Here is a 12,338-nt window from a genome sequence, read left to right as displayed (position 1 = left end):
AAGTACCAGGATCTTTCGTAAACTAATAAAATTGAGGGGACCAGCTGATGGATATAAATTTAATAACAAAGACAAATTCTCATACCTGTTACTGACTCGGACCGGGAATGCTCATCGCTGTCTGAATCCTCCAACTGGTCGTCACTTATGACAAAATGGATGAATTAATACTGCTCAAGTCAAAATCTCTCAGATACATAACCAATTATCATCTGCAAGTCAGCAGGGGTTTCACAATACTAAATTGTTCAACTCACTGTTTAGCTGGAAAAAAATAATTTGGCTTACCTATCGCCCTCAAGTTTGGGCAGGTCTGAGCAAGAGGATGACTCCTCAAGCCAGGCCAAAGTGGGTCTCCGAGACCCCGTCAGGGGTTGCTGGCTGTGCTCACCACCACACAGAATCAGCTGCCTCAAAATGGCCGGGTCATATGGATTAACGTCAAACTTCAGGTGAACCTGATTACAACAACATTTGCATTAGTCCAAGCCAACCATTTACGACTGAAACTCTTCAGGCAAAGTACAGCGCTGACGGTGTGTAATCTGACCTTCATCATTTTGGAAACATCCCAAATACAGATCTTGCCCCTCTTTGTCGCAACGGCCAAGAACTGTGGGCAGCTGCCAAAGCCGTAGCAGGCAATTTTGTCTGAACCGTCAGGACCGTTGGGAAACTGAGCAGGACTGGTTGCCAGTGTCACCGACAAGGGAACATTTTGAGTGTGTTCACCTTTTACAAACGGACAATTAGGGGAATGTCGCTCATGTTCGGACCTGGGGAACATAAAAATATTATTAAATTTACCACACTATCATCCACTTTACAAGCTATACAGTATAATGAACACTATGAACACACCATGGCTCATCCGTTGGTTCCCAACATACTAGACATACACTGCAGGTGAAACACATTGCTCGGTCATCCCCTGATGATGCAGGCTATGGAAAGAGAGGCAGGGTTAGAAAGGTTTACGAATCGCTTGGCCACTTATGGCTGTACTGCCAATTTGCCATACCTGGTGGTAAAAGCCTGCCTGAGCCATTGGATCAGGCTGAGCCCACCGATACCCAACATGTGGCCATGATGTAAACGTCTCCCTTCGGTTGGCCTCACTGTACATTAGAGATCTATAAAAAGGGACAAAAGGATGCATAAAAAATGGATGATTGCTTGTCTATGCATAAATTGTTTTTCTTCTCAAACCAGAACTCCCAAATGGTTTTCTTATGGGGAATGCTCACCTATCTACAGAGCGCCCAGGCCCCACGCCTAGCTCGGGTCGGGCACTTGACAAGAGGTAGGAGAGTCTGTCCATGATGGATGAGGCCACAGACAAGGCAGCTATGTTCTGGTTGATCTTCTTGAGCTCACTAACAATGGCACTGGCAACCAGTTTCATCACATGGTGAGGAAGCTGGAAGGTTACTGTCGCCCACTAAAAAGGAAGAAGAATAAATACAAAATTCAGAAATTGAGTGACTACTTCAACCTCAATTTAAAGAATATGTGTAGTATATACTGTGTAAATCAAATATTGTTGAACTACATGAATGCAGCTGGTAGAAAAGGTGTGCCTATTGGATGGTTTCATTGCCACCATGGAATTAGGTCATTCTGGAATGGCAAGACTAAAACTGCTGTGACGCTGTAACACCAACCTTGGCCACTTTGTGGTTGGCTGCCGTCTCATGTGAGGTATTCTTCAGGCCTTCTTTTAGTTGTACGATAAAGAGATCGTAGCCCTTTGTGTTGGATACGTCGATCTTTTCCTGACAAGCTGACAGCAAATGTTGAGCCTGGAGGAGAAGAAAAAAAAACAAGTATTCTTAACATGTACATCATTTTCTCACACAGTGTTTAGTTTACAGCTAACAGTATTCTTCTAATTAGGGACAACCCCAAGTGTTTTTACTTTCCTCATTGGCTGCCATTGACATTTATCTAAATCGTGCATCTTGTTCCGGAATGAAAAGCCTCGCCTAAGAGCAAATTGCTACATACACAATGCTAGCATCATTTTGAAAAGGGATTTAGAGTAATTGCTGGTACCACAGTCATGTTAGTAAAATATGACATTAAAACAATCTACTAGCCTCTTTCTAAACACTGTAATAAGTCATGCATAAAACCACATGTGGTCCCAACTTTTGATTGTCACTTTTTCTCTCCTTCCCTGTTTTTTTACCTCAGTGACAGGAAGCTCCATCTGAACCAGATCTTCAGGTTTGGTCACTGGAGGTTGGAGGGCTGTGTCCAGGAGAAGGATCCCATTAAGATCCTTCCTGCACCCCACTGCATAGTCGTCAACAAAAAGCACCCTATCCACAGCAGGAAAGTACTGACATCTGACACGGCCGCCGGGTTTAACTGGAAAAGCAGCATAGGAAAAATTCATCATAAATAGGGGTATTTTTGCATGTAAATATATATGGCAATAAAAAAGTTATGTCTGGGTCATTTTCAGAGTCTGGCATGAATGCATATTTTAACACAGGGTTGAAGAGTGAGAACAAAAGTACTCCATGTGTGGGGTGCTACATATTTTGTTGACATTAGATTAATTCTGTTAAAATTAGAAAGTATTAAATCAACCAAACAGGTTTTATTGCCTTAAAGCACAATTCACCCTCCCTAATAAATACATTATTTTATTTGGCAAAATTGCATTCTTTTTTTAGTTTACCAGTATTTATTTTCGACTTCCATTGGATACATTCTCTCCTCCATTTCACTTGATGTATTTTTTCTAATATGTATGCATATGAAAAAACATGTAATTTTACTCTAGAGATATGCTAGTATAACCACAACAAAAAAGCCTCTATGAAAAAACTTAACGGACAAGTACAGATAGCTATTCAGACATCTAAGGAGAGCAGAAAAAGTATCAACCGTGCGTACTTATTATAAACAAATACATCATGAATATTGCTGTTGCTTCCATTTTATTATGTAAAGCACTTTGTCCAGCATGTGTTTGTGCAAACAAAGTGCTATATAATTAACGACCTGCCTGATTTCTTGAAATATGAACACACATCACAAAAGCAAAGTGTGATTAACTTATTTTACAAAAAAAAATCAGCCCAGTATATTCATTGAGATATAAAGGTGCAACTTGTTTTATTTATGAAGAAATCTTGACTTTATTAGCAAACTTGTGTACATAAATGTTCAGGATTGCAATCAGACTTGGTCTGATGCTTTAACCCAAACTGCTCATGCATAACATTGTATGTAAAGACTGTGTTGATCAACATCGCTCCAGTTTTCACTACTTAGCCGTCCAATCTATTTGAACTGGTAAGATGCCAACCCTCCAAGTTGAAATGGATTGGACGTCTTTCCCGTCAATTGTACCCAATGACAGCAATTAATTGATGATCATCGTGGTGTTATGAAACGATGCGCACGGTGGTACAAAACGATGCAAATAGAACTTGCATCCGTTGTTTGTTCTTGATAAAAACAAAAACACATAGGACTGCGCTTTTGCGAGGTGACCCAACTTGCTAATATTAGCCTTGATGGTCGACATGTCATCAAGATGAAGACACAAAGAGTCATTTATCAGGTAAACAATGCTAGCACGGAAATAACCCTTCTTCCTAAGTGCTGTCAAAGCTATACACGCGCCGTGTCATCGTGTGGATCGAAGTATAGATCGCGATCAAATAATCTCATTAGGCCCCAAAACAACTGTGAGTAGCGGCTATCTTTAGTTAGCCGATGTCCCACTCTGAGCTGGTGTTGTGTTGACAATCAGAACCCCGGAGTGGAGCGTGGCTGGCCGGAGCGCTCCAGTAGTAGCCCCGGTAGATCCGGTAGCTGCGGTAACTTACCGTGCTGCGCAGAGGCCTGAAGGATCGCCCCCGAAGTGCCATCAATGACTTTTATCGCCCCTTTGCTGGTGACTGCTAGAATAGCGTTGAGGGCCGGGTGGTAGGAAAGGCTTCGCAGGCCCTCCTCGTCGCAACGCAGGCAACCGTCTCGGAGTACAATCCAGTCCGAGGGGGTGGACGAGCCGGAGCCCGGCGAGGCCGCGGCCGCCATTTTTCCTGGCTTTCCCCTAGCCGTCCCTTCTTGCTTTTGCTCCGAACAGATGACACTATCGATAGAAGTAAATGTACAGGACTGGATCCTGACTGTCACTCCTCTGCCACTGCTGATCCCTTCTGCGGCTTCTTCCCGTCCGCCCGTCAGCGCAGCAGCGGCTATTCACCAACGCCGTTGAGGAAGTCTCGTCACGGATAGACGCTGTCACTTACATGATAGCAAACGAAACTGGCGTAGCTGTAGCTGCATCTCGCGAGACATCCGTGTTTTGGATCGGGAACGGCATGATCAGTTCTTTCCTGCGAGTTATAAGCCTAACATTGTTTTGCATGTCTGTGCCGAGTGCGCTTATTAAAAAGTGAATTCAAGTGATGTAAATAATGATGGATCCACTGGCGGACATATCTTGACCCCGGTGATAACTTCACGAGCGCCTATTGACGTGTTCAAAATGTTTTATATCACGCCGTGTGACGTTTGTGACAAACCTTTGACCAATAGTTCTCTAGATTTTGAGATCAATAACCGTCTTCTAAATTAAAATGTACAAAATGATCTAGAAAGTAGAACCATAATGACAGGCATGGAAGCGCAGTTGCGTTTAAGAACAATGGGACTTTTAACTTCCCACCGACGCCCTCAAAGGTCGCATAAATACACTTTAGTCTACAAATATACTTCCTGAAATGAGTTCCAATTATTTTAAAATGACGGAAATACTCCCATGGATACCAAAAACTAAAACTAGTGTTATACATCAAACCCAATTTGACTGAGGTTTGACCACTCCCTGTCAAAAACGATTAGACGTCTATTGACGTCAATGGCAGTTGATCACGACCACTCAATGATAGGTCTCTCAGTGCAAATACATTTGGGTCTATGACTGATAATGGTAACTAATAATCCAGAGGTTTATAAACATATATATTCTCCCATCCACTTAAATGACGCTCACATAACATACCTACTGAGAATTGTCATAAACAACCATTTTATTCCTGCTGTAATTTCATAAACAATCTACACTCCAGGGGAAAAAAACAGCAACTGTTGTCATTTTCTTTTGAAATTTGTGAAAAGTTATAATAATGATGCACAGGAAAAAAATCATTCTTCTAACCAAATAAAATAATTCTGAATTGAAAAAATATTTTCCACCACATTCGCAAACCGGAATTCCTTATTTGCTATAGTATCATTTCAATCTTTAAAAATGTGTAAATGGGACCCTTCAGTCTATTGCACATCATATTACGAGGATTGTAAGGTTAAAATTGTAAACCGGGGCATTTTTTTTTATTGAACATGATGAAGGTGAAACTATATACACAAGTAACATTGAAGGACTCTTTTTCCAATGTGGGATTAGTGTCACTGTCCATGAAAAAGTCCAGAGCTCAAACTCATCCAGTCAGACGCCGGTATAAAGCGATAGGAAGTAAATGTACAAAAGCAAAATGGGATATATGAGAAGAGGCTTTTTTGTTTTAAATTCATCTCCGACAAGCAGTGACGCCGCACTGTAAGCAGCCCAGAAGACTCCAAACAGCTAAAAATGAAGAAAACAACAATTACTTTTTTGATCAAATGTTTTGCTACTTTATGCACACCTGGAAAAACTGAAAGACATTATGTTGATAAAATAGGCATACTAATTGATATGAAATCCTCTTTTGCAAATGTTTATCAGAATTAGCCAGATATGAGAGCATATGAATATTTTGGACTCACCTTGATAAAGGTAGAAACCACCTCAAAACCTCCAATTACAAGAAGTAAAGGGGATATGACAATGAGTGGAAGAAGGGAATATCCGATCACTCCGAGAACTTGACCGTAGGAAACCTACTCGAAACAAAGCTGATTAGGACTTTTAAAAATGTAAAACACATACTGGCTAAAATCCAGTTCGACTTACCTCACCGCCAAGTACTCGAGCCAACAGAAAAATTGTTAGTGAACCAAATATCCAGATTGTGATGATCCAGGAAACCACCTGAGAATAAAAAAACAAATAAACAATCTATTTGTAGGAGTCTTCTCTGATATTGTAAAAATAGATGATCAAATGAATGGCTGAATTTAGGCCGTCACCAAATGATTTTCTCACCCTAAATTGTCCATAGATCGAGATCATGGAGAAGAGGAGCACCACAGCAAGAGGGCCCCAGAAGTCCGGGTTATCTCGGACCACCTGTCTGTTGTATCCCAATGATGGCATTGGCATAAGCACGCAGCGGATTTTGTAGTAGATGTCCTTCAAGTCAATGTCCAGCTCATCTCTAATCACACATACATCATATTCAAGGCAGCAGTATTACTAAGTGTTATTAATGGATTTGCACACCAGAATGATATTCAATTACATTAGGCAAAGTAAAATTTACACAAATTTGTCACATTCATGATATGGAACACTTTGGCAATAACCAAATAGATGCTGAAATGGATTTTTAATACAGTTTTAAGAGAGATCTTGACTTACAGAAGAGGTTTGCTCTCCTCTCCATCATCTTCCTCCACCTCCAGCAGCCAACCATAGCCTCGCTGTCTAAGGAAGGCAGTGGCATAGGGGTCTCTACCAGCATCACTGCCCATATTCAGCCTAATATCTGGGGCTTGAATTGTGCCACTGAGCTCTGTGGGACATAGGATTTTATTTGTTTATTTTTTTAAAATACTTTGTAAAACGCATTGGTCAGTTACATAATTCTGGTTTGGGACCTAAACATGAACATGCATGAATTAAATCTGTAGACTGAACAGTACCGATAATAACAATCCGAAACGGCGTAATTACGCCCAGTGATGCACATTTTGGCCTCCTGCACTTGGTGATACTCGACTAGCATTAGCTTACCTTGCGCCTCTGTCGAGGAGACGAATGTAAAGTCTCCGTTGTTCGGAGAAAACTGCATGTTCTCACTTTGAACGCGTCAATTTAAAAAAAAAAAAGAAATACGCTGTCATTGATTACAGCACTTGGTGGCATTTAACTACAACATGTTGTTTTCGTTCGCCCGACTCTGCAATACAAAGCGGAAGTGCAAGGAACGCTGGGAAATTGGACACGTCCTATGATGCGTTCATGTGTTTTGGAGTCATTGTGGAAATTAGATAACTACACTTACAAAACTACATATGTAAAACATATACCAGGACATAAATGAAGCTAAAATGACACAAAGTAAATGGCATTGATCAACCAATTCAAATATCCTTCTTACTTCTGACTGATTAAACCCAGGTAAAGAGGTGGGCGGCTGCCACCACTGGTGTCAAAATTGACTCCGCCTCCTTCATCTTTTTATCCAATCGGAGCAGTTTATACATGGATGACACGTTGGCGGTAAAACTAAACATGCTTTCAGTCTTTCCTGGTGCGTTCGAGCCACAAACCCGAAGCTAAGAGATAGTAGATAAAAGGTTGGTTGTAAATCCTTATTAAATGCATCTTTACTACATTTGTTCCGATCTCGTTTTACACCCCTATTTTTGTGTTTATTGGTGAAAACAGTTGAGGGATGGAGCAACCCAAAATCGCCTTAATGTGTTCTTGCAGAAATCCCTATGAAATGAACGGCTAACTAACCGATAATCCCGCACAATATAGTACGTTTCCTTGAACAAACTTGAAAATGGTCAAAAGTCAGCGTTTGTTTCATTGAATCGTCACATTCTACTTCTACTGCACTACTTCCACCTTTCTGCATTGCAAACATAATTTGATCTCCATATCCTTCACAGTCCCTAGTATACATACAATTTTGTGAACATTATTGCATTTTGCAAAAATGGCTGTAAACTTTCCTGAAAATGGGTTCCCTTCTTTGTCTTTGTGTTGCAGCATTGAACTTTGCCAATCATGGGCATCCCTGGGCTATTACAGTTCATCAAGGATGCAGGGGAGCCCATCAATGTGAAGAAGTACAAAGGTCAGACGGTGGCCGTAGACACGTACTGTTGGCTTCATAAAGGTGCATTTTCATGTGCCGAAAAACTTGCAAAAGGAGAACCAACTGATCAGTAGGTCCATCAAAATGATATGCATAAGCTGAAGATGCCAACCAACCGCCATTGATTGTCCTATTTGTGTGCCCACTTTTAGGTATGTCTGGTACTGCATGAAATTTGTGGACATGCTGTTTTCCTTCAATGTGAAACCAATTCTTGTATTTGATGGACGCAATCTACCATCAAAACGAGAAGTGGAAAAGGCCCGCAAATTGTGAGTTCCAAACCTTGTGAATCCTAAATGAATACAAAATGGAGATATCTTGGTTACTTTATTTTGATTCATGTCAAAAGTTATTATGACAGTATTATTTAAGGATAGATGAAAATTTTGTTAGTAGAGGTTCCCCTGTTTATATGGAATATTTACACTCCTATCGTTCCAGGCGCCGAGAGACCAACCTCCAAAAAGGCCGGCAGCTGCTACGAGACGGTAAACTTTCCGAAGCCAGAGACTGTTTTGGCCGCTGTGTCAACATCACTCCAACTATGGCCCATGATCTTATTAAGGTTCATTCTAAAAAAATTAAAAAAACATCTGTCATATTTATTCTATGTAGCATAAAAGTATGAAAATGTACGTAACATGTTTTTGTTATGCTAGGTTGCCAGGGCGAGAGGGGTGGACTGCATTGTGGCTCCATATGAAGCTGACGCTCAACTGGCTTACCTGACTAAAGCTGGTTTGGCTCACGCGGTCATCACAGAGGACTCTGATCTTCTGGCATTCGGCTGTAAAAAAGTAAGGGACAATTGTTAAAGGCTGTATCTTCTACTTCATATGCTGGGAAACTTAAAGAAAATTCTATAACGCTCGATCAATGGGGATAAATATCCAAATTTGGTTGTCTTTTGTCACAATGAATCCCCAATGTTGTCATCCCTCACAATGCAGGTGATCCTAAAAATGGATAAGTTGGGTAATGGGCTGGAGATCGACCAGAGTAACCTGGGCCGATGTCGCTCTCTGGGCAACATTTTCACAGAGCAGAAGTTTCGTTACATGTGCATCCTCTCCGGCTGCGACTACTTGGCCTCGCTGCATGGTATTGGCCTGGGCAAGGCGTGTAAACTGCTGAAATTGGCAAAAGAGCCTGATATCCTAAAGGTGATATGACGTAAAATTCAACTCAGAATTTAGCTGTTTTTTTTCCTCTGACCTGTCTGCTTTTGACGTCAGGTGATAAAGAAGATGGGCCAGTACTTGAAAAAGGATCTAGTAGTCCCTCAGGAGTACATCGAAGGATTTGTCAAGGCCAATCAGACGTTCCTTTATCAGTTGGTATTTGATCCCATCAATAGGAAGCTTGTCCCTCTCAACCCGTATGAAAATGACATCAACCCTGCTAGTCTAAGCTATGCTGGGGCGTATCCTTGACTGTCACTGTTGGAAATTCAATTTAAATAACTTTTCCCGGCCTTCGACAACATGGGCAGCAAAGCAAACCCCTTAACTCTATTCCTTTAAAGTCCCATCGAAGACAAAATAGCCTTTCAGATGGCACTAGGAAATCTTGACTTCAACACAATGGAGAAGATTGATGACTTTAACCCAGAAAACCTTATGACACAGGTAACCATGCCCAAATGGCTATTTTCTTTTTTTGTGGGGAAAATCTAATCAAATTGAAGTTACTGACAAGATTGAACAATGACTCCTTTTTTTTACCAGCACATAAAACGGTGCAGCAGCAGCTGGAACGACAGTCCTAGTGGTTTCAGCATCTGGGATCGAAGTAGTAAAGCAGCAGCTTCACGAGCAGCCCATCCTGAGGAGTCCACTGAAAGGCCTCCATCCACTAGGGGGAAGGAGAGAGTCATCAACCTGACAGGGGTTAGGTTGCCCTGCAAAAGCCTGCAAGTGAAAAGACCAAGACAAGGTAAGACAGTCACATGAAATCCAATTCATTTGTATAAATGTTTTTTAAAAAGTACTTTTTGAGCACAAAACTAAATGAATGAGAAAATGATTATCCAAGAAAATATTCATTAGTTTTCATAAATCCATCTAAAATCTGCACCCAATAAAAATTGGGAAGAATTTTCTATTTTTTATTAATTTATGGTAAAATACAGTATATACTGGATTCTCTTGAATTATTTTTCTATGTGGGGACCACATTTTTTTCCATGGGTGACATTTGACATTCCTACAAAATGAAAATAAAGGATACTATTATCACATGAATGTCCACTTTACCTGCCTGCTACTCCCTTCTCCAGACAGCTGTCTATCAGACCAAGATGTTCTACACCAGTACTCGTGTGAGGTGAAGCGATCCAAATCCACTCCGGAACCTGAAACGTCATCACCAATCAGTGGGACACGAAACCGCTTTGCCACACTCTTGCAGAGACGAAACCAGGATGTCCAGGACCAAGATCAGGTCGTAAGCAGCAGGTGGGCAAGCCTCCATTGATGGCGGGTTGAATCCAGTCGGCGTCGATGTTCTGCCAGACAGGGCACATTTGAGTTCATTCAGACAGTGCATTGGGAATGTCTAAGTTATTAGTAGCCTAAAAGAAAACAAACTTGAAACTAACCACCGGTATGAGGCAAAACAAAAAAAATGTTTTAGGACTTCCCATAAAGTCGAAAAGATTATGCCACTTAGGCTATCTTCTTAACAAAGACTATTTATATTTTTGCACAAGCATGCCGCAAGATTAAATCTGTCTCTCTTCCCCGTAGATTCTTCAGCAATTCCAGTTCCACCACCAGCATTATAGTGGAATCTGCTCAGGTGGGTTTGGATCACAGTGTGGTGCCCCAAGCCACAAGCCCCATTGCCCACACGTTTGACCCCGGCAGCGATGACTCCGGCTCGGAAGGCCCAGAAGCCCCTTCCGTCCAAACGGCCAGTCCTCCTCTGTCTCCTAAAGACAATTCCCCCAATTCAGCCAGTACCGGTCTAAGACTATTTAACTGGTCAGACAATTCGCCCTTGACTGATAGGTCGCCGACACCCAAGTCCACTCCACACCTCAATGCTTTGCGGCAGTTCCAGTTCAAGAAGGATATTTTGTCCTTATCTACCAAGTCATCCAATGATAGAAACTCAAAATTGGAAGACAAGCTCATGGACTCTTCTCCCACCCAGGACAGCACCAGCGCCTACTTTTCAGAATCGAAGCCTCCTGTCTTTTCCTCAAACAAAGGGGAAACGTCTGCTCCCATCTTTCAGCCCACACGTGTAAGTTGATACAAAACTATTAATTTCATGACCGTGTGACCGTGTTTTTTTTGTCTCCTCGTGCCCTCTGATTGGCTGGCCACAAATTCATAGTGTCCTCCGCTTCTGGCCCGAAGTCAACTGGGATAGGCTCCAGCGCCCCCCACAACCCTAGTGAGGATAAAGCAGTTCAGAAAATGAGATGAGACTGTAGAACAAACAGATAATCTTGCCTATATAAAAATCTAATGTCTGATTTATTTCCCACAGGTTGCAGGTCTAGCAAAGTCCAACAACAGTCTGATTAAAGTCCCAAAAATGCAAGCTTTGGGACCAGCTCGGGCCAGTGGACTGAGGAAGAAATCCACCCCAAACAACGAGAACAAACCTGCTTTCCAGGCCACCATTAGTAGTCTGTGGAAGAATTACAGCTTCAAAAAGTAATTAGTTTTTTTAAGTACTTGTGACATTTGAATGTGGTTAATCGTCAGATTATTTTCCATTATTTAAGAAATCACAAGTTATGACAATTTTTTTATTCTAGTAGAGATGAAATGATTTCGACAAATGTCTTTGTTTATGTAAACAATCTGGCATTTTGACTGATTATGTATCACTTACTGTGTTGCCATTGTGTTTTCTAGAGATACTGAAAAGATGACATCTTGTCAGAAAAGTGAGCAGAGCACTTATTGAAGGCAATCTGGCATCCAGTTAACATTTGCTACTTTGTATTGAAATGTTTCATAATGCACAGTTGTTGTTGTTGTTGTTTTGACAATTTCATTGTATCTTTTTTTAATGATATCATACCATAGACATTAAAGGAAGAATCTTTGCAACCAAAAAATGTTTGACTTTGTTTGTCATAGTGGAAGTGAATGCTTTCGTGTAAACTGAAAATTTCTCAGCCTGCACGATTGCACACAATTGTCATGAAAGTTTTAAATTGTATTTTGGGGTCACTGTCCGTCCTGCAGTACTATAATTGATCATTAAATTCCTGTTTAAAAATCCACATTTATAGGCAATTTAATCTGCAAGAATACACAAGACTAACATGTTCTTTTTGCTCATTAAAAAAAC

General features: G+C 41.1%; 3 protein-coding genes across 4 annotated transcripts in view; 1 reads left to right on the top strand and 2 right to left on the bottom strand.

The window, feature by feature from the left end:
- Positions 1-4,268, bottom strand: part of birc6 (baculoviral IAP repeat containing 6) — a 37,465-nt gene extending 33,197 nt beyond the window's left edge. For both annotated transcript variants that reach the window (XM_077730330.1, XM_077730331.1), the window contains exons 1-9: positions 3,849-4,268; positions 2,192-2,373; positions 1,665-1,802; positions 1,248-1,441; positions 1,022-1,133; positions 862-944; positions 551-776; positions 289-458; positions 86-144 (exon numbers count right to left, since the gene is read on the bottom strand). In XM_077730330.1, coding sequence (XP_077586456.1) covers positions 86-144; positions 289-458; positions 551-776; positions 862-944; positions 1,022-1,133; positions 1,248-1,441; positions 1,665-1,802; positions 2,192-2,373; positions 3,849-4,059 — 1,375 coding nt within the window. In that variant the 5' untranslated portion in view covers positions 4,060-4,268. The remainder of the gene's footprint in view (positions 1-85; positions 145-288; positions 459-550; positions 777-861; positions 945-1,021; positions 1,134-1,247; positions 1,442-1,664; positions 1,803-2,191; positions 2,374-3,848) is intronic.
- A 1,065-nt stretch (positions 4,269-5,333) lies between these two features.
- On the bottom strand, positions 5,334-7,322 carry yipf4 (Yip1 domain family, member 4). Its single transcript, XM_077730334.1, has 6 exons — positions 6,926-7,322; positions 6,551-6,704; positions 6,176-6,347; positions 5,984-6,061; positions 5,797-5,910; positions 5,334-5,614 (listed from the first exon to the last, which is right to left on the bottom strand). Exons 1-6 carry the CDS (start codon positions 6,981-6,983, stop codon positions 5,477-5,479), a joined length of 714 nt encoding a protein of 237 aa, XP_077586460.1. The 5' UTR covers positions 6,984-7,322; the 3' UTR covers positions 5,334-5,476.
- An 80-nt stretch (positions 7,323-7,402) lies between these two features.
- exo1 (exonuclease 1) lies at positions 7,403-12,338 on the top strand. The gene is made up of 13 exons (XM_077730333.1): positions 7,403-7,491; positions 7,913-8,091; positions 8,174-8,293; positions 8,466-8,589; positions 8,684-8,821; positions 8,975-9,187; positions 9,260-9,447; positions 9,550-9,652; positions 9,752-9,959; positions 10,303-10,480; positions 10,772-11,273; positions 11,523-11,692; positions 11,897-12,338. The coding sequence occupies exons 2-13, from the start codon at positions 7,931-7,933 to the stop codon at positions 11,946-11,948; spliced, it is 2,157 nt and encodes a 718-aa protein (XP_077586459.1). The 5' UTR covers positions 7,403-7,491; positions 7,913-7,930; the 3' UTR covers positions 11,949-12,338.

Source organism: Stigmatopora nigra, chromosome 12, assembly GCF_051989575.1.
Source record: "Stigmatopora nigra isolate UIUO_SnigA chromosome 12, RoL_Snig_1.1, whole genome shotgun sequence".
In the NCBI taxonomy this organism is placed as follows: domain Eukaryota; kingdom Metazoa; phylum Chordata; class Actinopteri; order Syngnathiformes; family Syngnathidae; genus Stigmatopora; species Stigmatopora nigra.
Note: the sequence above shows the minus strand (reverse complement) of the source record. Positions and strands in the feature narration are given on the sequence as shown.